Raw genomic sequence first — 26049 nt, 5'->3', positions numbered from 1 at the left:
TCGACCAAGCGTGTCACCGCGTTACCGAACATCCGGTCGATTTTTGATTTTCAAAGATTTTGGCCTATTATCATCTTCTCAGCGGTGCACTGCGTTTACACACACACACGCACACACACACACACACACACACACACACACACACACACACACACACACACACACACACTAGCGAATGCTACATACGTATACGTTTGCATATTGCTATATACATATTAGTCACACTTCGATTAACACGTTTCGCCGTCGGTAATTTTTCAATAGGACATAACCAACGAATAGGAAATAACGTATTTAATGTGCATACCTTATTATTATTATTATATAATTGTGTGTGTGTATGTGAACGGTTCAGACGATCTTTCAGTGTGCGCGTACATCTCAAACATATATATGCAAACAAGCGAATGTTTGGTAATTAAATGGTTCGTATATTTTATTATTGTATATACTCGTATAACACGATTGTGCCTGGAGGGAACGGTATTTGCCAACAAAGTGTTTACCCAATATTTGTTTGCTTCTTTTTACGACTACCGCGTTGCCATCGTCACAGCTACAGTAGTTTCAACCAACTGAAAGATAGTATACACATACATATATGTATTAATATATTATAATATACATCGTTTAGTTGGTACGTATATGGTATATATGTGTACACTATATACGTATACGTATTTTGTTGACATTTCGAATCCGTCCCACCCGAAGCTTTTGAATCTCTTAAAACTATTGTATACCTCTGTTTTTTCGTCGTTAAATCCCGACCATACCGACTGGATACTGAATACAAATAGTTTTAAATCCTTCTTTTCCTGATGGATTTTTTACCTTAGACGGTCGAAAAACATGACCAGGTAAAAAGGAAACACGTTTGCATATAAATCACGTTTATTTATTTGTTCGTTTCAACGGCAAAAGAACCGTAATTTATTTAAACACTGTGCGCAATATAATATACCGTAATGCATGTGAATTAGCGTTTCAAATCGTTTAGTTTGGACGAAAACGCCTAAAATTTAGTTGATTGCAAATTGCATCTACTGCTAAATTGGTGTTTGTTTTGTTATCCAAATAACATTAAAGTATACTTACCGTCGTATACAAGTTCGTGATAATTTTATTATGATTATTAAAAGCAATATGAGTAGGTGCAGTTTTACGTACAGTATCATACGTAAGTGCACAATGAACACACTGCGTATACCTAATAAAATAATAAATAAATATTACAATGCGTGTTTAAATTATATGTGGAAGTTGAGAAAATAATAAATAAAACTAGTAAATTTATACTATATTGCGAGGGCTTAACATTTTCAGTTTTCCTGTACTTAAGTCTTATATGATATATACATCATAATATAATAATTACCTGTATTTGTAATAAACAAAGTACTTTTAATGGATAAACAAATGGTTGATGATTTTAGAAAAAAAAATTAAAGTTGCGCAACTCACTTCTTTCTGTATACATCGTTATTTATTTTAAACCAAAAACTAAAAAAGCAAAGTCGAGTACCTGTAATTTTTGTAAAATATCAAGCATCTATGTAGTGTCTGAGCGAAACTATATGCGTTTCAAATATTTGCACCATCATCCTCTTCCCGATCACTCACTATTATGTATTTAGTCAAGCGGTACAGTCAAAATACACATTTAGTCCTATGTTTCTATATCCTGCATTTCACGCGGGGTTGAAATTGTATGATTTTGGGTAATAGGATAGTCTTAAACTCCCCAACTACTCGTATAATACAAAATGTTACTGATATATTATGTCGTACACAGTTTCCTGACGCGTAAATTATGAACCAGCTTGTCAACAACAATATTGGTATTACTCAGACCATTAGGACTTTACAGCCACCAAAATCGGATCTTGAAATATCGCCTGAACGTACGTGTGTGGATTTATAAAATAATTTCGATTGAGCCATATGTCCAACAGGGATTTTAGATTTTCGCTACCTTTGCATGCCTCATTCTTTATCTCTCGTCATTGAATGATTATCTTTTCTGTTTTTAATTACAAATTATTAGTGCCGAATCAAGCAACCGTGCCTGAGTTTTGGCGGTGTTTGACGGCGGTTGTGTCGACCTCGCGGGAAAGCTTATAAATACGCGGTTTTCGCGGTGAATTCGAAATACATAATCGCGTTTAGTCCGCTCATCCGCTATCCGACCACCACGCATACCTGCTGTCGCGCTTAAGTATGATAAATGTCTCAGAACACTTTTGTAAAATTGTTGTTACATAAGCGTCCAAAACTGCTGTTACACTTCTCTCGTTTTCCGTTTATTGATGTACACACACACGCCCACATACACTGCAATGCCATCGCGTGTTTTTTCTCATACAAATTATATTATACATACCACGCGCATTGTGAACACACCACATATATATATATATATAAATAGTGTAACGTTATGTTGATCGAGAAAATGGAAATCAATCACATGATACTGCACATAAAGCCATATACAGGGTAATTTTTTTTCTAACGCTAATACCTTGCTATCGAGAACTCAACGAACAATTCCTGTTAATGTTTTAACTTTTCTATTAACAACTTTGACTATTTAAAAATTTTTCTCAAGAAATATACGAATATCCGTCAACATATCAATACTTTCAACTTCTAATGAATTTAAATCCTCAAAAATTAATTTTGTCTATTTACTATAATGGTTTATTTGTTTCGAATTAAAATAATCGTTAAAAAGCATATGTATATTAAAATTATAAATTATACTTACGTCTACTCTTTCGGTGTAAGTTTTAAATAATTAAAACTGATAAGCCATTAAGTTAATTTATTTAATTAAATTAATTAATAATAAAACGAAATAAAAGGAATTGCCTCAAATATTATAATTATTATGAACATATTAAGAGTATGGTAAAAATGTAATGGAAATTTGTCATAAAATTAACAAATATTTAACCAACTACACTTATGGGATACTGATGAATTCATATTAAAATATTCACCCTGTATTAAATAATATTATACACGTATAAAATATATGATAGGATTGTAATATATGATACCCGTGTACCTACACCATACTATTTGTTTTGTGTAGTGTTCTTTAAAGCGTAGCCATTCACCATAAATTATATTATGATCTAGAAGAGTAGAGTTTCATAGTATAAATAATATTTACTTATAATAATTATAATTATTAGTAAGTAAATTGATTAAATACATTTAGCATACATCTATATTTACCATATACACCTAACAATTGAAGAAATGAAAATTGATCATTTACGGATGTCGTTTGCAAATAGAAAGTATTGAATATTTGATTACTTTTGAATTTCGATTTATAATATTGGCCGCTGCTAATATATATCCACTATTTGTTGATAATACTAATATAGTGTATAAAAACTCGTTTACAAATTATTAAAACGAATAAATTGTACACCTTAAAATTGTGTGATACATCTATTTAAGAAACCAGTTTCTCAATGGATTTACAAAACATTATAACTATATAAGAAAATGATCTATGTATATGTATACGAGTATATATGTATATAGATAATTTAAAAATATTTTTTTTTAATCCAACTAATTATTAAAAGTCGACATTCTCACGAATATTATAACTATTTTAAAATATAAGATATAGTTTATATTGAACTACTGATCATATTATATTTCTTCGTACACTTCATAATTATTTTTACACGTCTTTCAATCATTAATTTTTAAATTGTCTTTTATTAAGACTTGCTAAAGTTTTAATGATTTTTTGAAGCCCAATCAACATTTCTTATTGTATTGTAATAAATTATTTGTACATAATTTTTTTAAAGTAAGATTTTTGAAAAAAAAAACTACTATTAATTGTTTGAGGTACTCTTTCATGAATATTATTTGCCCTTTATTTTCATTATTCAGGGCCAGAGAAATTTATTTGGTAAAATCATTTGTCCAACTTTTCTAGTTTAAAGAATAACTTTATGAAAGTCATAATTTTTATAAAATTTAAAATTTTTTTATTTTTTCAAATTTTTGTTGTCTTTCCCATTCTGTACTATGTTCTCACAAAATCTACATTTTTATTTGTCTACCTATTTATATTTAATCAATGGTAAGTAGTAACTACAATAGGTACATATACACAGTGAACTTTTAGTGGATTCATCGCCGTGCGCTATTTCTGTGGATAATGGAGATGACATAATAAAATATGTATATTGCATAATACTATAGTAATGTGGCCTGGCGGCTCCGTACAGATTTATTATCTGTAAACAATTTAATACGAATTAATATACGTCGTATTTCTAAAAACGTATAATTTAGCTAAATTTTATTAATTTTCACAGAATGGTTTTGGATAATAAGCAAAATGACGATTGTACATCAGTCATAAAATGATATATTATTATTTTACTTGTTTTTTAGATAAACAATTTTTCTGGTATTAAAATATAATATATTATACACACCAGAAGTTTCACACTGTATACCCAATTTTTCAGGACGCAAAAGATACTTTAGAGAAGTGATGTTTCGATTTCCTTTTATAAACGTACATTTTACTCGGAAAATTCAAATATATAAGTATAAAATATTGAATCAATAGTGTAGTTGAAAAAGTCTTAGCAGCAGTAGCACACGGCGGTGGAGCAGTGTAGTGAAAATTCAAAGGAAACCATCGATTACTCTATATGTACCTATTCCAAGTATTATAATGTTAATTAAAATCAATCGCCACTTTCGATCCAATAACCAATACCAATAGACCTATAAATGGATTTTTAATAAAATATGATTGATTTAAGAATTTAAATTGCCGGTCAGTAGAGGCATCCAAGTAATAATTATTATTTCGATTAAGACGTTTGATTATTTATTTTAACACGACAAGCTCATCACGCTTCAAATTGAGTAAGGAAGGACCGGGACATTTTGTTACGCACAAATTTTTCGAAAGCATAAAGTATTGTAAAGCGGATCTTTGGAACCGTAATTTATAATATTGTATGTTCACATAAGAGTTTTTCTTTCGACGGTGCATTACTGCAAAAATAGAATCCATACGCTCTGAACGGATAATGCAATTTTCTTTTACCGTTCATAAATTGAATACTATACATAATTACAAAAGACTTTAATAAAACCACCGTCAATATTTTCCCATGTGAATTTTATGTTTCTAAATGCAATTATAAAATGTATTACCAAAAGTTCTTTTTATAACTTAATTTCCAGTGTGAACTAACCTTAATAAACTATGTATATACTCTGCTACATAGTATCTAATACTTTTTATGACACGATTTTATATGCAGTCGATAATAATGAAATGTTCCACTTGTCTATAATCTAAAATAATTCTATACAATTTTTAATAATTTACTTTACTCAGTATTTGATTTTCCATAAACTATTAATGATTATATAGTTTAAGCCTTTTTTTTTTTACATTTTTTTTTTTTTATGCAATATAATGTGTAATATTCAAATATTACACCAAGGATGACAAAATATGAGATTTTATTATTGTAATTTTATTACACCCATTAATTCGTAAACAAATTATCCAGTTTTAAGAGCTTTTTGAACTATTAAAATTATTAAAAATTCATAATAGGAAGGACAATTATATATATATATATATATAAAACAGGTCTATAATATGTGTAAGAGATATAAAAAACGTTCTAAATTCATTAATTTGAGTTATAATATCGACTGTTGTGAAATTCATTTATTTGATATTTTAACCATAAAAAATCTATAGATTGTTAAATGAATTTAATGACTTGAATAAACGAAAATAATTGAACATGAAAAAAATACACAACCCGACCCTCATAACATTATCAGATTACATGGTTAAACTGGTATTTTATACCAGTTAATTAATTCTTAACTCTAATGTTTCTTCTTTATATTTAATATATATATATATATATATTATACAGTATTTAGAATTATGATCTCATACTATTAACAATTGAGGTAAAATTATTATATAGGTAAAAAGAAAAACATCAGTTGGAATGCACAATCTAGTTATGGAAGTAGTTACTAAAATAGTTTACACTTTTATTCGTAATACATATATTTGCTTATAATTCTATTTTTGTGTCACGTATATATGATTGGAAAGTATTCGACACATAATACTGCAATAAATATAATATAGTTGGTAGTATTTCATTTGGAGGTAGGGGATTTTATGACATTTCGGACACGGTCTGTTTCCTGTTAGATACCACGGTTGAATTTGGAATAACGCAAAAACTATGATAACTGTTGTGGTTTATTATTTATTGTCATAAGATACTTCTGTTTAAAAATAAAAAACCATTTTGAGTGTATACTTGTCAGGATAAAATTATAGTTGACACCTGATCTGAAATGAGTGCTACATTCAAAAAGTGATTACATATATACATACGGACTGTCGAAAAATGGTAATCTCAAAAATAGCAGCTGAGGATCCTAATTGCTGGAAAATGTTGCCCTGAAAATCCGTTTCCATTAAAATGGTGATAAATTTTCGGTGCTGGCATTTAATTTATTCTACCCGTGTTTCTGCGTTCTGCACACGTTTTTTCTTCTACAAATGTTTTCACTTCCTTCCTCTCTCTCTCTCTCATTACCCATCTTTTCATTCATCTCTCACCGTATATCGCGTGTCCTCGCCCTTACGGATAACACCGCTCATCTACAGTAGGAATCTTTATTACTGGATTTCATAATAAATACCACCAAGCTCACGTAAAACAAACATCATTGTTGAACTTGTTCATTCTATTTAAGATTTATTATTTTTCATCTTGCCACCCTACCACCGAAAAAAATATAATTCATTCGTTATAATAATAATAATAATAATAGTAATCGAACAGTAATTATTGCAACCTGTGAATGAGTGTTGTGAATAGAGAAAGTGTTTTCGCCAAAGCCTCATATTATAATAAGTCATCGTGACCGTATGAAAAACAATATAAACTATCTTTTGCATGTAGATATATATATGCATTACATAAACTGCATTAATATCATTAACTATACATATTTTTTTTTTTTTATCATTAAACATCATAATGGTTATTTTCCCCAAAACAATTTCCATAAACTGTTAAACATTGTAAACACATTTAGTTTTTACGTAAATTTCTCGCGGAATCGTACCTACTTATTTATTTAGGTTATGCGTATGTGAGACTAAAGTGATTTCCGTTGTTATTTCGTAATTCAGTTGGTGTTTTGCAGATTAACGATATTAGTATAATATAAATACAGAAAATAAAAAGAGATGGTTGTTTAATAGGTAAACAAAAAAAGAAGAGTAATATATAATGGTATATGCTGTAGAGGATCTTTTCTTTAAATAAAAAAATAATAATAATAATACATAAGTATATAGGTAACTGTTTTATATTATCTATACAATAAATATTATAAAGCTGAAGAGTTTGGTTGAATATCCTAATCAGGTTTGAATTAAAAAACTATTTTAGTGTTCGCTAGCCCATTTATCGATGAAGATTATAGACTATATATAATTTTTATAAAGTTCACAGTCGAAGTTTAAGAAATGAAATTGTAAGAAATTTATGATTTTGCTATTTAAGAAGTCGTAAAATTACTGAAATTACGTATTGAAAATTCTAAGATGCACTGGCACTTCAATAGGACTTTCGTCGAATGTCTCGAGTTCTTCGATTTTTACTAGCTGTGGAGCTAGGGAAACTGTGTTCTGTAAAACTTGGTTCCTAGAATACCAATAATACCAACCATTTACCATTCAAAGCTTAAACGGCTATAATTCCCCGTAAAACTATACTTTTCAATGACCATCAATAAGGTACATGTTCAAACATTAAATTTTGCAGATTTAGAAGTAATCGCCCAATGTTTTTACCATTATCAAATGTATGTGTCTGTTATGTAATATATGCAAGAAAAAATCTATTTTTGTTGGCTCAAATGGTGAGATACTTAAAGTTGTGTATCCAAAATAAATGAATGCTTAAGGCAAAATGAAATTTAAAATTTAAAAATGTTTAATAATAAAACCAATACATTCCACACTTCGCTCTGAGTTTATCTGTTCAATACTGTGCACAGGCAAAGCTGTGCGGGACAACTTTTCATTAATAATTTACAACAAAATACTTAACTCAAAACATATTGTTTATTTATTAAACATTTTTTTGTTGTGTTACACAATTAAACAATTAAAATCATAGAACTCGTTAATGATGAAAAAAATAATATTGGAAAATAAATTATTTGTGTTATTCTTATCTTATCTTATCGTTTACCTGTTTTTCCTAATCTTCACCTATTGTCATGCATCGCTATTGCTGCAACTTGTACATTATAAGCTGCGTTAGTTTCCTTATTGAGTTTTAGTCATCATAAATGCTATCTCTGGTTTTATTTACAAACTTATTAAATAGACAATTGTTCACCTTAATATTTTTAACGTGTTGTTAATCATTCGATGGACCTATGTACGAGACACTAATAAAATTTAAAAATAATTGAAACAATAATATTATACCAATAGGGCAAAAACTAATTTATTCTTGTGTTATTACTGTTTTAACACAATGATATATAAATAATATCACGATTGAATATCCAGTACGTTGTTAAAACAAAATGTTCGTAGAGTAATTCATTCTCGTGCTGAGTATAATTTATTATTTGCCCATTCGTGTTTTCATGCGGTGGTCCGTTTCCATGAACATAATAATAATATAACGCCGAAGCGGCGATTGAAATATGATGGTAAAATGAAAATTATGCAATATCATATTTGTAAACGCGGTCGTGATAATCTAGACATCTTTTGAATAGCCCGTGTTTGTTAATTTATTGAACATTCAATACGTCTTCTTCTCAACTAACCTACTGTACTATGAGACATTTAGAATGATAGTAGTAGGGTAATTTCGCAAATGAATTTATCATCTAGACCTGACAACTAGCTCGTGAGATTTTATGAATAATCCTACAATATCGGATTTTCCTCGAAAATAACACGAATATTATCCCTTACGAACAAAAAAGTATGTACAATTTTTAAAGGAAGTGTAATATTTTCCCCTAAAATGTGGAATTAATGTATTTCTCAAAAATACTCGTAATTTAAATTTTAAATTTGTAACATTCTACGACTTAAAATTATGAAAAGGTGCGATGGTTATATCTTAATAATACACTGAATCAGTGTTTATTTCAGACCTTCTATCCCGAGGGCTTTCTTACATTTCCGGGGGGATTTGTGGTATGCGGTGTGTCATAAGAATAAATAATTAATAAATAAATATATTTTTTTGGAAGGGTTTCTACCCAACCCCGACTACCCCTTAAAATAAACTGCATTGCGCTGAATTGGTTATATTTTTTTTTAAATGCACGATATTATCTTATTTATAATTTTTACTCTGTGTACTATTTGCATATTACGTGACTTATATTGCTATTTATGTATTTTATGTAATTTGATATTTGCTTGTTATACTTTGATTTTATTATTATTTTGTAGTTAGTTATTTTGCTTTTTTTTTTATGGCAGTTCTCGGAGAAATTCAGATTTTAGTACCGGCAATGAACGCATTCCATACAAAAGGTACTATTTTACATACATATTTTCAATATTTATGATAATAAACTATTATTATAATAATTGTATACAGAATTATATCACTTCGTGGTAATAATTAATGGTATTTTTAATTTTCAGAGGGAAGAGTCGTAGCGTCGACCATGGGCTTTCTTCGCCATTCGACTTAGATTCTTTGCGGAGTAAAGTTGAGGGCAGATTTGAGAGTGTTGACAAACTTAATAGAGGTGAGTTTTTAAAACAATTTTTTTTATTCCACTTGAGTACTGGATTTATCCTAAATTAAATTAAAATACCTTTGTAAACATTAAATTAAGGAATATATAATTTAATTGTCAATACATTTCCGAGCATGGTTAGAAATAATAAAAATATTTAATTACACTGACAGTTTTCACGGATTTTTAATTTTAACCTCGTTTCCCTAATTGCACATTGCCTGGGGTCAGTTAAACACTAATTGACCCTCCTATGTCCTAGACCTGTCGAACCCAAAACCCCTTTAGTTAATTAAATATCCTTAGTGATTTATGGCGCAGTGGTTTTTAGCTATTTTATAGTATATAAAGCCTTATCGGCGGCCTCCGGGTTTTAGATATAAATAATATCCAAATACAAACAAAAACTTAATTGAAAAAAAAAGTTTAAACCAACAGACGAGGGGAATGAGCTATTTCACAGTAAATAATGATGCTGTTCTTATTTTTTTTTTTTAGTAAACGAACATTTTTACCTCACCTGTGTGTAAGTATACTAAAAACAATAATAGTATCGGTATGGAGTAATGTAGGTAGAGAAAAATGTATTTTGTGTAAAATAAACGTTTCACTAAGGGTTCACAAATTTTTAATAGTTCATAGCTTAACTTAATGATCAAAAACTTACCCCAAACATTTTTGGTACTTTTTCATGACATAAAAGTTGTAAACAGTGACAATTTTGTTTTAATTATTACCCCGAAACAAGTTTTTTGTTTTTGTTATTAGCATAAAGTTGAGTTCAAACTTTAAATTTTATATAACATTTTTAATCAATGAATCGGAGAAAAAAAATTGCTTTATTTAAATCATTTATTCACGTAGTTCTGGTATACGACGGAATCACACTATATTTATATTTATAGTAATATTTAATTTATTTTTTGTTTATAATTATCTAAACCTACATGTATATTAAAAAACAAACAATACACAAAATATTTTTATATTTAAATGAGGATAATGATGTTTCTTGCTATACTTAAGCAGATATCTTTATATTCGCATAAATACTATTAACATTTATCAATTTCATGATATTTGATGATTTACGATTTTTAAATTGCTGATCTCCTTAAACTGATAACTAAATTACTGTAATTTAACGTATAGTTAAATTAATTTATAAGTGTTGTATTAATAAAGTTCTAAATATTTTATTTTTAAGAAACTGTAGTCAATCAAAACTACAGTAATTTTAATTGATAATAATAAAGGAATAATATATAGGTACCTATTTTATTATTTAAATGTAATTAGTTTATTGATTTATTCATTTAAAATTATCTATACAATATACAATACATTTTAAACAATAATGATTTATACATTTTCAATATCAGCCTATATATTAATTTCAACAGATATCATTAATGTCTCCCAGTTTTTCTTTCATACTATTTTTTAATTTTTTTTTTTATTTTGACTATTCTACCAAAAAAAACAATTTTTGAATAACCATTAACTATTAATTTTTTATAATAGGTATAGTTAATTTAGAGAAAATGTAATTCTGAAAATAAAGCTTACATTTAAAACAATTTAATAATACATTTACCAAATTATATATTTGTGTTTGTATTTATACTTTTATTTTATTTACATAATATGGTATTGTATTACTCAAAACATATTATAAATAATTGTAATAACACTATCCTAACTTTATTAAATTAAATCGTAGGTAACCTTTTACAGTAGGTTCTATGTAAAATACTTTTATGAGATGTTTTAGAATGAAAAAAGGACCAAAAAATGGTGGAAAAAATAAAAAATAATATTAAGTTTCGGAATTAAAAAAATGTAGTTAAACGATTCAAATTGAAATCTGATAATGTTATATGTTTTATAATATTTTTTGTGTCAAATGTTTTCTAATAAAATAAACACTATTTTTTGTGTTAAGGACAAACGACCATGTAAAGTTATTCTATTAAGTGATGCATTTCAAATGTATATAAACAATAATTACTAATGAAAAATAAATTGTACACTCAAAATCAGTATTATAGGTACCAACTGTTTCAGTCTCTGCATAGTGTTTATTTTGATTTACTGAGAATTATTTGGAAGTCACTTATCTTAAGTATTTGAGGTATTTTGCCAATTCCCTTAGACATAGATCAAATTACATTAATACAACAAATCTTATTTAATACAATTTTATACATAATTCGAATTACCTAATATATTATTTTTCAATTATGTATTCGAAATTATAGCTCAGTAATTATATATAAACACTCTTTGTATACTAACATACTAGTATAGAAAAAATATTTAATTAAATATTTTGTTTGTTCAATGTAATGTGGATTAATTATTTAAGACTCATATATTTAATAATCAGGAAGTGCTAAATCTATAATGAAGCTTATATCGCTTTGTATACTAAATATTAGTTAATAAATCAATTTTCATGTGTATACAGATTATGTTAAATGTAAGCTTAGCTTGAATTACAAATTTTTTCTCTATTAAAAAGTAAATAAGTTTATTTATGAACAACGGTTTTAGTTCCAAAAGTAGTTATTTAACTTAATTGCTTGTTTTTTATTGTTATATTTTTTTTTTTTGTAGGTCAGCTAAGGTTTATTTAGGAAGCGTAATTATGCTCAATCGTACCATTTTTCCGATTGTTTTTCAAGTAAAAACCGATTATTCTTATGCGCTTCATTATTTAAGACATATTATTCAAGTTTTATTGTTTCACCCTCTCCATCCATGTTTGATCATTCGGTGCGACATGCCTTGTGTTTTTTTCTCACGATGGCCCGGACGCGTCCGTGCTAGTTCGTGCTCCGTCGACGCGGCTGGGTCTATCAGCTGTGAGCTAATTTCGGATAGGGTGGACCGATCGATCAGCTATCCCCTGCGTGTGCTCAATGTTTATAAAATGCTGTTTCGCTCCCCGGCGCGATAGTAATTTTACGATTTGATTAAGCTTTTAATTATTATTATTCATAACTGCGAACTCCTTCTTGCCGTAAATTAGGAAAAATGCTCTGAATTAATAAGGCACCATCATGACTATTGACTTGTAACACTGACTGAAATACGGAGTTCAAGATGGTATACGAAAGGTACGTGTGTGTTTATATGACCAACTGCTATCACGACTGCAGTATTATTGTACTTCGGTCGCTTGTTGTTGGACCTAATTTTTCCGCTGTCATTTACACGTTTTATCAACAACGATGTCTCGGCCAGTTGATGTTCACATGAACCCGTCGGATTGTATATTGCCTGCATATTACGCTTATGATAACAATATTAGTAGCATTTGATTTTTGTTGGAAGATTAATCCATTCGACACGTTGCTATCGGTACAGTAGATATTGTCGTTCCGTAAAAAAATACATGTACGGTCGTAATTGTTCGCGTCGTGTAGATAAGCTTTAGCCAACGCGTCGTTCTTCAAAAGCCTGTGTTTTTGTCGTAATGTTTTTGATTATAGGATTAAAGGTATGCCAATATTGATTTTCGACGATAACCAGACGCCCATGTACATACATATAAATATATATTGGTGTATACAGTGGCTCGAGGTTAAACCACTGTATACATATGGAACACTTATACTGCGTTCGTTATAATTACAAAAAATATGTGTTCACACGAGGGGATGATCAATGAGAGCGGACATTAGTGTATACGTTACGGTTCGTTAGATAATTATTGTTTTTAATTTGACTTGACATTTGTCACACGTTTCGTTGCTAATTTCCTGACGCCACCCAAGTGAATTGGTGTATGTGACCTCTGATAACCGTAACTGATATAAATCGGATTAATATCATGGAAATCCTAAAAGACGAAAATTTGTAAATAAAAATAATATATCTAAAAATAATAATGACAATAATAAATAAAAGCAAAATTATAAATAATACGTGTAAGGGAATTCTAAATTGTTATAACAATATACAAAAATATATAAATATATATAAAACAAAAATTTTCACAATGATATATTATGATAAATAACTAATATTTATACTTAAATACATTTATATTTTTTTTCATTTACTTTTTAAGTATTCGATAATTACTAACCTGACTAAAAATCAATAGCTGAATTTATTATTTACATGCATACTTCGGACCCAACATGTTCTAAAGAAAATAAAATAGCTAACCTCTAAAATCAATGTAACAAACATTTCAAGATGACACGAAGACATGAAGTGTTATATTTTTAAGACTTATACATATACTATAGTGATTAAGCCCGTCAGATTAATACATAGTGTAGGAAGTAACCAATATATTTTAAGTAGTGGCGTTAGATTTGTAGAACCATGTGCTTTAACTAAAGTAATATTATGTAAGACAGAATTTTATAATTACTTTTTAAACTTCACCAACTTGACTGGTTTTACAGGTTTTATTTGAGTTTAATTTTTATACCTTTTTAAACAAAAAATTAACAAAACAAAGTTCTATTATTGTAATTATTATAGTGATTTTAATATTTTTCCCAGATAATTAATTTTTTCCTAGTATTAAAAATATTTATTGTTTGTTTATAACTTTCCACAGATATTTTTAAATTGCTATTTTTAATATTTTTAAAAATTGAAAGAAAAATCAACATAAAAGAAATTATATTATTTACTTTATATAAATATTTATTTATTTTATATATTTATTTATATAAAAGATAGTTTTATATGGCTTATTTTTAAAAAAAATATCATGAACTCAACTGGTTTAACCATTAGATTATATTGATTATTTCCTTTATATTTATATAATTAATATTCAAAAACAACCTTGTTGAATCCTTTGTAAAGTAGTTTAATCTTATTAATAAGAAAAGGAATACTAGTTAGGAATTCTAGTTTGAAACTTCTCTCCAATTAAAAATATATTTTTATTAAAAGTTTCTTAAAAAAAATATATATCTCTTGTTTAAAAATATATTTTTGAAAACTGCTTTTTTTTCATATCAACAACAGATATTTTTCAAATGTATTGAGGTAGATTGTTTAAAAATAATTTACTCTTACTTTTCAAAGTTTTTTCATATTTAAATATTATTTTATCTTAGTCGCTGTTATAATAATTGTGATATGAATAATGAATAATAGATTAAATAAAAGACTCGAGTATAAAAAATAGTTTTTATCCCAATTCGACTTACTTATGACAATTAAATACTGTAATATAAAAAATAATTTTTAAATTTTAATAAAATTGTAATAACAAATTATTAAATTCAAAATTCAAAATTGAATATTATTTTAACATTATGTGATTTATATGATTCAACCAATTCCTCAACATTTTAAATCCTATAAAAAAAATATTGTAATTCTATTAGGGACTACTAAATAGTCATAAAAATAGTCTTCATTGAATCAATTTTAAGAGTAAATCGTAAAAAGTTGATAAAAGGAACAATTGGAACAAACATTCAATTTGATAAAGCTTAGCAATAAACGGTTTGTTCTTGTCATTAATGAGAGATTTTACGAATTTAAACGTACTGAATATATATATATATATATATATATATATATATGAATTGTACAGATTGGTATTGTATGAAATATTTCTGAAATTGTATTTTATAATTCGAAAAATCATTGGTTTCATAAAAATAATTTAAACAACTTCATGATTTTATTACCTTAAAAATATAAAATGAATTTTTTTTAACATAATTTAATCACATTATTTCACTTAAAATGGTCGAGTAAAATATATTATCTTATACATATGTAAACTCTACGAACTGTGAAACATCATAAAATTCAGATATTATTCTGGACTTATAGTATTTTTAATAATTTTTCTCTTATATAATTATTATACCTAAATTAGGTATTCAAGCTATAATCAGGCCCATAATCAGACTAAATCATCAGGTGGGGTAAACTAAAATGTTGAGGTGACATGAGAAAAAAACAATACAGTACATAACATACTTCTACATAATACATATGCACATTTAATACTTGTTAGGATTAACGATTAGGTCCAGGGGCAATGTCCCCCTTGCACTCCGTAGCTATGGACCTGACTATAACTATAAATAAATAAATGTATTAAATTAAGATCCTGATGTCTCTACTCATATTTACTCAACTGCAATTTTGCTTAATATTGATTCTGGCTCTTGGCGATATATTCATAGTTATAATTATTTATGCCTGAACGTAATGAAAACATTCCAAAAATAATGTAACTATTTAATGGTTATAAGCTTTATTTAATATTCATCCGTAAAATTTACTTATTAATTAATTAAGTATAACATAATGCATTATAATATAAATGGTCAATGAACAGATCTACTCTTGATAATAAATTACATCTACCTATATAAAAGTCTATTTATAATTTAATAACTAATTATTATTTTTAGTGTTGAAAATGAGTGTACTCTTTATCCTAAAAGTTTCTTCTACTGATCGATTTTATCCAATTATAACTTTTATTTTTATACTAGATGCGTACTTTGTAGTATTGTCAAATATTAATAGTTGTAGTTATAAATAATACTTATAGTACTTATTAACAACCATTAGCTAATAATGTTCAGAATTTTCACTATCAACATCAGATGGCATGTCAATAAACATAGTATAAGGCCACATCCTTAGTTTTATATTTTTTTCTTATTTTTTCTATACGTTTTTGAGTTTTATAAATGTTTGTCTTGTGATTAGTGATATTTTTTAGGCTTATCGTACACAATTATATGATACACATACCTACTGACATACAATTTAAGACATTCGATTTATGTTTTTGTATACATACACACTCACAAAGATATTCGTATTTCAAATATTATAATGGATAGTTTCCAAACTATTTTACCTCTATAATCAATATATAGGGGTTAATTATGGATATTATAGAGAAGTTAGGTTAATATATGGCAAGTTAAACGCAGTTTCAAAATTATTCCTTCAATAAATGATGGGTGGGGGGGGGGTGAGCTTTAGTTATGTGAAAATACCACCCATTAGGTTCTCGATTCAAATAGAAAAAAAAAGATTAAGTCCCGTTTGCTACTATTTATTAAAAGAACAATATACATATGTTTATTATATTCTACTTAAATCGTATAGTATACTGATATGATTTTGCGGAATATTTTTAATCAGAAACTATAAACAATATTATTATAATTTACAATCAAATTAACTGTCTACCTATGGTAACTTTAACTACCAACTTTTATTTAACCCCTTATTTTTACTTGTACTAAACATTTTAATTCCACATTATTTCTTCTTTATTTTTAAGTGGAGTATTTTGGTTATTTTATTTATACGTAAATAAATGTTGTTTGACATTTTTATGAGATAATTTTTAATACAATTTCAAACAAAACCTATTCTATGTTAAAAGTACTTAGAAGTGTTTAGCTTATAGAAATTTAAATCCCCTAAATATTCTAAACTAATTTATTGGATACCGTGTAATATTTTAACTAAATTTTATATTACATATCTTTTGTACTTAACATAAATAGTTGTTTATTCATTTGATAAAAACTATACAGGCGTATAATATAAATAATGAAAAACTATATTTTTGTAGGTTAATAGAAATTGAAACTGTATCAGTCACATATACATACTTTAATTATATCTACCTATTATAAGCAAATCGTATCAAAGTTATAGGTTGTAAAAATGAGAATATAAAACAGTTAAATTTGAATAATATTTAATAAGAATTTATATTATAATTAAAAATTAATAAATATATGAGTACGTGATATTTTTGAGTTTTGGGAAATAAATACATATACTTGCCCTAAAACTCAATTATTATAGTAACTCATTGTATCTTTGGGCATTCCCTCGTAATATTATGTGCGGTTCCCCTTTAAGGAGCTAGTATTCTATTCTTTATATTTTTTATACTCAACAATTTAATTTTTACAGTATTTAACTTATTGTTACATTTCACTTTTGTTATTTTTTAATATCAAAATACTATCATGACATCATGTATATTCAGTGGCGCACAGAAGATTTTTGACATGGGTGTCGAAAATATATATTTTGAGGTACCCATCCACCCACATCAGTAAAATTTGAGTTTAGGCATAGTATAACTTTTATTTTTAAGTGTTTTTAGTTTTTTCTTACTAACAAAGATACTAAAAAAAAAAATTTTAAAATAAACCTTATATTAATTATTTTTCAATTTTCTGGGTATTAATTTATAAGTTTGTATAGCATAATTTTTGGGATTGACTTATTTTCATGTGACGCTTTAGTTCTAGGGTAAACATATATAGTATGTTGATTTGGATAGCTGAAAAATTGGTTAGTATTCAATAAATCAAATATTTATACAAGTTCACACAGAACTAGTCATCCACCAATTCTCTGAGGGGTGTCAATAGATACCCCTAACCCTCCCTGTGTGCGCCACTGTGTATACTCATGCAATTCGTAACATTTTTTAGAATAGTAACATAGTAAAATATTATTTTTTCGTTTTTGTGTATATTAAAATGTTTACCATACTAGGTACCAATATAATATTGATATACACATACAAGTATATAATTTATTATGATTATTTAATTAAATAGTATTAAGATTCCAAATTCAAATAAAATAAACGAACACCTTAGTTATTTAAAAAAATTATTATGTATTATATTTAGTTACTCATGTGGTATTGTATATTTATACTTATACTTAATTACCTATTAAAATTTTTATGGAGATAATATTTTTAGGGCCTAACATCGGCTGTCTACTGAATAAATTTAATTAATGTAAAAATGAATCAGTAACAAGACATTAAGCATTGATTATTTAAAAATATAATATATAATTCTAACTAATAGATAACACGTATATAGAACTTGTAGATTCTGAACTAAGCGAAAAATTTATTTTTTATTTAGTTATTATTTAATTATTTAATTACTAATTATTAATTATAATATAATTATTGGTAAAAAAAATATTTTACAGCTACACTTTCGTAGTCTCTTACTTAAATATATAGTAGATACAAAGGATCATTTTTTAAAGACCGATGAGTAGTTACTTTTTGACTGACTATATTTTTCACTATCTATCATATAATCTAATGAGAGTGTATACTTTTATTATTGTTTTGAAAGTAGGGTTAGAGCATGAAGAATAGAATGAAAAGTAGAATACCAAAAACTGTTTTGGGTGACACTGCAATATATATATTAAATAAATCCATTTGTTTACTACTTATTATTAAAATAATATAATGCTATGTAAAACATTATTTTTTTTTTTTAAGTAGATAACAGCAATTTATTATTAAAATATATTTTCTTATTAATTTCCAAAATTAATCTGGTACATAAATAATTATTTGTCTCAGCTATTATGATAAAAGATAACATTTATTTATGACCTAAATGGCTATATATTTAATTTCATCTGATCAAAATTAAAACCATTGTTTCATATGTACTCCCACTGTAATCAAATCCTAATGCATATGATAAAACTAAGCTTCCGGATCGGTTCAGTATAGTCATCATAGGTGTATCTTTGTACAAATGATATAATTTGTCATTTCTGGCTGATTCAAGTTTATTCGGTCATTTTGTGTAACATGAACAGTACATTTTTGTCATTGAAGAAACTGGTCATTAAAGATGTCAGGAAATATATATGCATCCATTTAATTACAAATGTGTAAGAAAATTGACATGGTAGGTACCATATATATTGTAATATAATAATATCAATAATATAATATAATAATATAATTATATCAATAATTTCAGAATGTTTCATTCATTTTATGTAGGTATTAGGTACCCACTTATATATTATTTTCTTCCAAATCACAAGGGTATTTGAGGAATATTTACAAGTATTAACAAATTTGAGCGCGATTTCAATGACATATTTTTATATTCTAGCATTTGTTACGTAAATAAAAAACTCTATAATATTGAAATATATTTTTTTTAATAAAACAAATATATGATTCATTTTATTTATAGTTTGGATTTTTAACTATCGTATATCAATACTGCAGAGTAAAAATATTTCGCCGTAAACAATTGATGGTCACATTTAAATAAAAATAGTTTATTACTTATGTAACGTCTTAGGTATTCGCATTTAAATAAATTGTTGATAAACCGTAATGCTCACCCATATGAATTAGGTAAAATTATATTAATTTTATTTTTCACCAAAATTAATAAATACTTCTAAAATCACATTTATTTTCATTATCAAATTTCAAATAGTTAAGTAGTTTAATATAAGTGTGTATTCACTTTGTTTTGTTCGTTATATTTAAACTTATTCATGTATATACTCGCATAATGAATTAACCCAAAAAAAATAATGATTAAATGTATTCATTTATTTGTTATTGATTACATAAAAATTGAGTTAAATTAAATTTAAATAATATAACAATCTCAATTTGAATAATATACAATTCAAATTTTATATTAATAAAGTCAATGACCAGTGAATAAAATTTATTTAGTTACAGTATATTTTTAAATTTAAATTTACTAATAAAAATATATTCAAATTTAGTAGCTGAATACAACATTTTAATCTAGCTGGTAACATATGAAATTCAGCTATTTTTTAACTAAACATTTAAAATGATAAATTTTTCTTATAAAAAACATCCCTACAATCGTTTTTAAAATTTAAACAAAACAATTAACTTTTATGTCTATCATCTTAAATATATTTTACCGCCTCTGTTAATTTCGGTTGGATTCATGCCAAATATACGAACATTTTTATTTAGTATCCGTATTGTATAGCTATTATATTAGGACCATTATATCGAGTATAATAATAAAAGAAGTATAATAAAGTGAACGTTTATATATATATATATATTTTTGTTCTAATACAATGAGGAATATTTGAATGATTTGTTATAATTAATTTAAAAATTATCGATATGAGCACTGACTTTTAAGTAAATATTTTATATTTTTATTGCATTTTTATTATTTTAAAACATGATACTATGCATCCATTCAGACCATTTTGTTTTTCTTGATATAATTAATGTCCATAATATATTATTGGTATAATCAATAATTATTATAATTATACATGCGGCCGAAAATACTATGAAAAATTTCTTCATTATCTACGAATATAAGTAATCCCATGCAAGTGTTATAGAGGAGAAACTCAGTTCTAACTTCTAAAACTGATTAAAAAGCATTTGCTTTAATGATATCTCTTGCACTATTCGAACTAGATGAACACGAAACGGTCAAAATAACCAATATGGCAATAAAGTTCACTGTTTTCACTTCTTGTTTTTTACACTTTGTTGGCCTCTTTCTAAACAATGTAATGGTCAAAGAAAATCGTTAATGGAAAGTTAATTTTAATAATCTATATAAGTATCGGAGGAACAAAATTCTTTAATACATACTTAGACAATCGCATATCTTTAGGAATTTCACAATAAAATACCAAAAATATGTTTATTTTAAAACTATCCTTTTCAATCCAAAAAATTTATAAAATCATAAATGTGGTAGGCTCACTATTTTAGTTCAATTGATATATTATACGTGATTTACAAATTTTACAATGAAGGCATTTTATTTTCTCTCGGTTATGAGAATACGACTATTTTGTATTAGTATAAAATACGTTCTTGAATATTGGAGGAATAATAATAATACATTTTTCTAAAACAAATTATGGCTTACCACAATATCAACAACCAATAATCATCACAAAACTATTTTATCTGTAATATACACAAATTAAAAAACGCAGATTATATAATTGAAATAACTATTAGTCATTTTTCTATCATTCGTAAAAAAAAATTATTTTTATTTATGTACAAAAAAAAGTCGTATTATTTAATATTTCAGTGAAAACGTGATAAAAAAACAATTTTTACACGTATATTTTAATTTAAAATAGATTTTTGTTTGAAAACCAGTTGTAACAAATTACTTTCTGTCAATGGTTTTAATTGCAGTCGTAGATATCACGTTATCAAATAATTTTAAAAAGTAGCTACCTACTGAATGTATACTGCGTTGTTGAATATATATTACACAAACGATAAACCGTGAATTGCATTCTTCAATACATCTCTATGTGTTGATTTTACCCATTCGTAACTAGCCTCCAGCAAAACGTGTATCTTGGTCCTGGCAAAAGGAAAATTAAGCTGGCAAAAGGAAAATTAAGTTTTTCGTTTAAGATCACATACCGACTTCGCGTATGTACGTTATTTCCGCTACGAAAATATGTTAAAAAAATACTTTTTAATTTGTATATTATTTAGAATCACATGATTGTATCGTTTAAGTGTAGGCATAATTTATAAAAAAATAATTCGGTGCTATTTAATTCAAAAATTTAAACATTTTCTCGAGGCTTATATTATACTCTAGAGCAGTGTTTTTCAACATTTTTCGAATCGCGACCCCTAATTTTTACTTTTTTTTTAATGCGACCGCTACGAATAATTAATATTAGAATATGGAAATTTTTTGAATACGTATACTTAAATAAATAAAAAAATGTAAAAAATAAATGAATAATATTTTAACAATTTTTTTATCAATGAGATACTTGTGCTTGAGTTTTTGAAACTATAATTTCCATATTAGGTTTTATGTTGGAAACTGCTACTCTTAAATCTGGTTTTTTAGTTTTATTGTTACTAATATTGCGGTATCTTTGTGTAATTTTCCGTGGCCATTATCAGCTCCTTTATTATCACGGTGAACACACCTCCGAGGCAATTCTTTATCATATGTTTTCGGTCGCTTGTTATCAGTGTGCACACATACACACGCTCAATGATCGATCGTCGTAATCACAACAACGTTCAATGTAGGCGACACCGCGATAGGTATTCCTGCTCAACTGTTTTGGAAGTTCTTGAATTTTTTTAATCGGTTTCTATCTGATAAAACTTGATCGTCCACTCGTCGTGTGCAATTTTACAAGTGTATTTGTCAGTGTCTGTGTGTTGCTCGTTGCGTTCACATTCTTATAAAATGTAAATGGACGCAGTTGGCGCGTAAAATAAGTACTATGTTACTCATTTAAAAAGTAAGTGAGTTGATCTACTCAAAAGCCCTTGTGTTTTCATTTTTACAAAAATTAATTGCTCGCATTGTTTATCACATTTATATATTTAAAAACATTCTTGAGCATTTTACTTTGTTATTTATTATTTTTTTCATGTATTTTTTCTTCGCTTTCCTTCTATAGGCATCCTCTATGTAGTGTGTTTTCGTAATTAAATAATACTGCTTTTTGCCAACACAGTTCAGACATATATATATATATGACTTTTAGACATATATATACATATATATGTATATATGTATATATATATATATATATGTCTAAAAGTCAACACAATGTTCTATAAACACCTAGTAAAAAACTCCAGAAATAATGATAATGGAATCCACTAGTACAATCAGTATTGAAAATTTTTACACTCCAATGTCGGTGACAATATTTAAGAGTTGCTGTGGTAATGAATATTGTGTCCATTACCGACCGCTTGCAGGTTAGATTTTCATTTTATTTATTTGTGCTGTCTGTTTTTTTTATATAATTAAATTTATATAATTGGAAATATTTAATTTTTTTAATGGGCTGAATGACTCAAATATTTTTAATGTGGTTTAATTGTATAAGATAAATATGTATAAATATGTACCTAGATTCTGAATTCAATGGTTTTAAAATTGTGTACAATTTATTTAATCCTTGCTTGATCAATGAGCTATTAGTTATTTAATTTTCTGTTAATATTGTAAATTATTCTAACCATATTATTTCTGTACCTATAGTAAAGATAATGTGTTAATAATATTAGCGCACTTTATTAGTAATTTTTATATGATTCTTGGTGTCATCTGTTTTACATGAAATGTAACACACTTTGTGTTTAGTAATATTTTGAACTTCAAGAATTAAGAAATTAGTTTTAGTCATAGCTTAGGTTTAACGCACACTGGTAAAGCAAAACTACTTTAAAGCGCTTTATTGTGACTCATGAAAAATAAAACATTTATATTTTATGGAAAACACGTACACTGATAAAGCGCAGTCAAAACCAAACATTTTTGACTTAGTCATAACTAATATTGCTTTATTGAAATAGAAAGTTCGTTATTTTGATAAGTTATAATCAAGCAGTTACTGGATAGTTATATCAAAATGATGCCAACAATTATTTATGCTAAATTGTCTACAATTCAAAGATAATTATATTATATTTATACATTTACATAATTTTGACATATACTATATACTATACATATCACTTGAAAATTTTTAAAAATTAAGTAAATAAGTAGAAGGTACCATATTATGTGTATAATTTATATTTATATTATTTATTTTATTCAATAGGTTTATAAAATTAACCTCGTGAATTTAATATTGATAGTCCAAGAATGTCAGTCTCTTTATGATTACAAAAACAAAATTTATCTTCTTCCTATTCAATTTCTTTTAAAAGAAACCATAAAATAAGAATAGCAACGTCCTCCTCGTCAGGTTATGATGACTGGTTTTACTTTGATTTGACTAACTATGTTTTATCTAGTGTGCGATCATAATGCTTTATTTTGACTAAAATCAAAATGACTAAACATGACTTCAATTCCTTCAGTCAATTTTGCTTTACCAGTGTGCGGTCAGCCTTAGAGTTTAGGTCTTAGATTTTTAAATTAACTGTAGTTTTTATTTTTGTCTCAATTTGATAATAAAATTCAATAAAAAATAGTAAATATAATTTACATTTATTTTAAAATTTAATCATCTGGAAATAATAAGAGTAACTGAGTATACAATTATCTAGATCCTAATAATTTACCTTAAGTTGATTTTCATATTATTAAAAAATCAGTTGTGAATAATAAAAATTTTGGTTACTTTCTTTAAACTTTTTATTTAGTGTGCATTAAGTCATTATGTATCTAGTAATTCTTAATTATTAATATAACTAAAATATATTAGCTTATAGTTGTTTTATTATTTATAAAATAAACATTTTATATTGATGATGTTCTCTATTTATATTGAATTTAATTTTGAGGATTAATATTTATATACAGTTAAATTTGTGGAGGAATTGGAGTTAAAATGAAGGTGAATCCCCAGGGCTCCAACATTTGTATAATTTTTATAATGGCATTATGTTGATTAAAATTATTTGTTTGTTTATTAGTTAAACCAGTTAATAATAAATTAAAAATTACTGTTATTAGTTGAATATTTATACATTTTTAAACTACATAAAATTATATTTTGATATGGAAGGTAGTATTATACTAATATAATACTGTTGTTAAGTCTAGTGCTCACCTTGTTTAAAAATCTCCATGTTTTATTGTATTATACTATGCATAAATAACAACAACATTAAATTTTAAAAAAAAAAGTTTGACAAAAAAGTATTATTTATATATTGTTTAAAGTTTTTATTCATTTATGATTATATTTATGCTGTGATTTTAATTCTAGTTTTTAACTTTTTTTTTTTTTACCTTTTTTGATAATTCTCTTGCTATAATAACCCTTACTGTCTATATAAATATGTATATTTAATGATAATTTATTGGTTTTACGTGTATTTTTAAAAACATAGAAAAAACAAAACAGGATATAAACTAATTTAATTAATTGAAATCAATTTTTTTTTATGGTTACATTTGACTTCCAACAAATTATAATTATAAATTTTGAGCGAGGTGAGTTTTATTTGTAAAAAAGCTTATTGCATGAATGTTAGTGTTTTGCATGTACCTATGATAATTAATTTTTCATAATTTTTAAAATTATTTCTTATGCCAATATTTATATTTATTGATATACTTAATGATTTTACTAACATAGGTGGCACAAACAAATATGAACTGTGTATTATGCATTTTAAACATTATTATACTCAGTGGCGCAACTAGGGATGGAATTTAGGAGTTGTGACCCCCCCACGAAATTTTTCTGCTGTTTTTACAAATTCTATGGAAGAAAAAAAATGGTTTAACTTGAAGACGTGAAATGGCTTATTGATATGAAATATGAATATTATTTGTATTATAATTGATAAGAATAATAACATGACAATATGGAACATTTTGTAATGTTCTGTGCAACTTGTGGTATCACAATTTGAAATAGAAATTAAACAGTTTA

At 26.3% G+C, this 26049-nt stretch overlaps 1 protein-coding gene across 10 annotated transcripts in view; it reads left to right on the top strand.

Annotated features, from left to right (window-relative positions):
- Positions 1-26049, top strand: part of LOC112689539 (TLD domain-containing protein 2) — a 130461-nt gene that overhangs the window by 85430 nt on the left and 18982 nt on the right. For 6 of the 10 annotated variants that reach the window (XM_025563295.1, XM_025563294.1, XM_025563296.1 and 3 more), the window contains 2 exons: positions 9578-9631; positions 9746-9852. In XM_025563295.1, coding sequence (XP_025419080.1) covers positions 9578-9631; positions 9746-9852 — 161 coding nt within the window. Of the gene's footprint in view, positions 1-9577; positions 9632-9745; positions 9853-12759; positions 12966-22710; positions 22942-23274; positions 23411-26049 lie in introns of those variants that run through there. The other 4 variants (XM_025563302.1, XM_025563300.1, XM_025563303.1 and 1 more) reach the window with 4 other exon arrangements.

The sequence above is a fragment of the Sipha flava genome, unplaced genomic scaffold (assembly GCF_003268045.1).
Source record: "Sipha flava isolate LNK unplaced genomic scaffold, YSA_version1 44_pilon_pilon, whole genome shotgun sequence".
In the NCBI taxonomy this organism is placed as follows: Eukaryota; Metazoa; Arthropoda; class Insecta; order Hemiptera; family Aphididae; genus Sipha; species Sipha flava.
The sequence above is the reverse complement of the archived record's forward strand: the minus strand, read 5'-3'. Positions and strand labels throughout refer to the sequence as shown.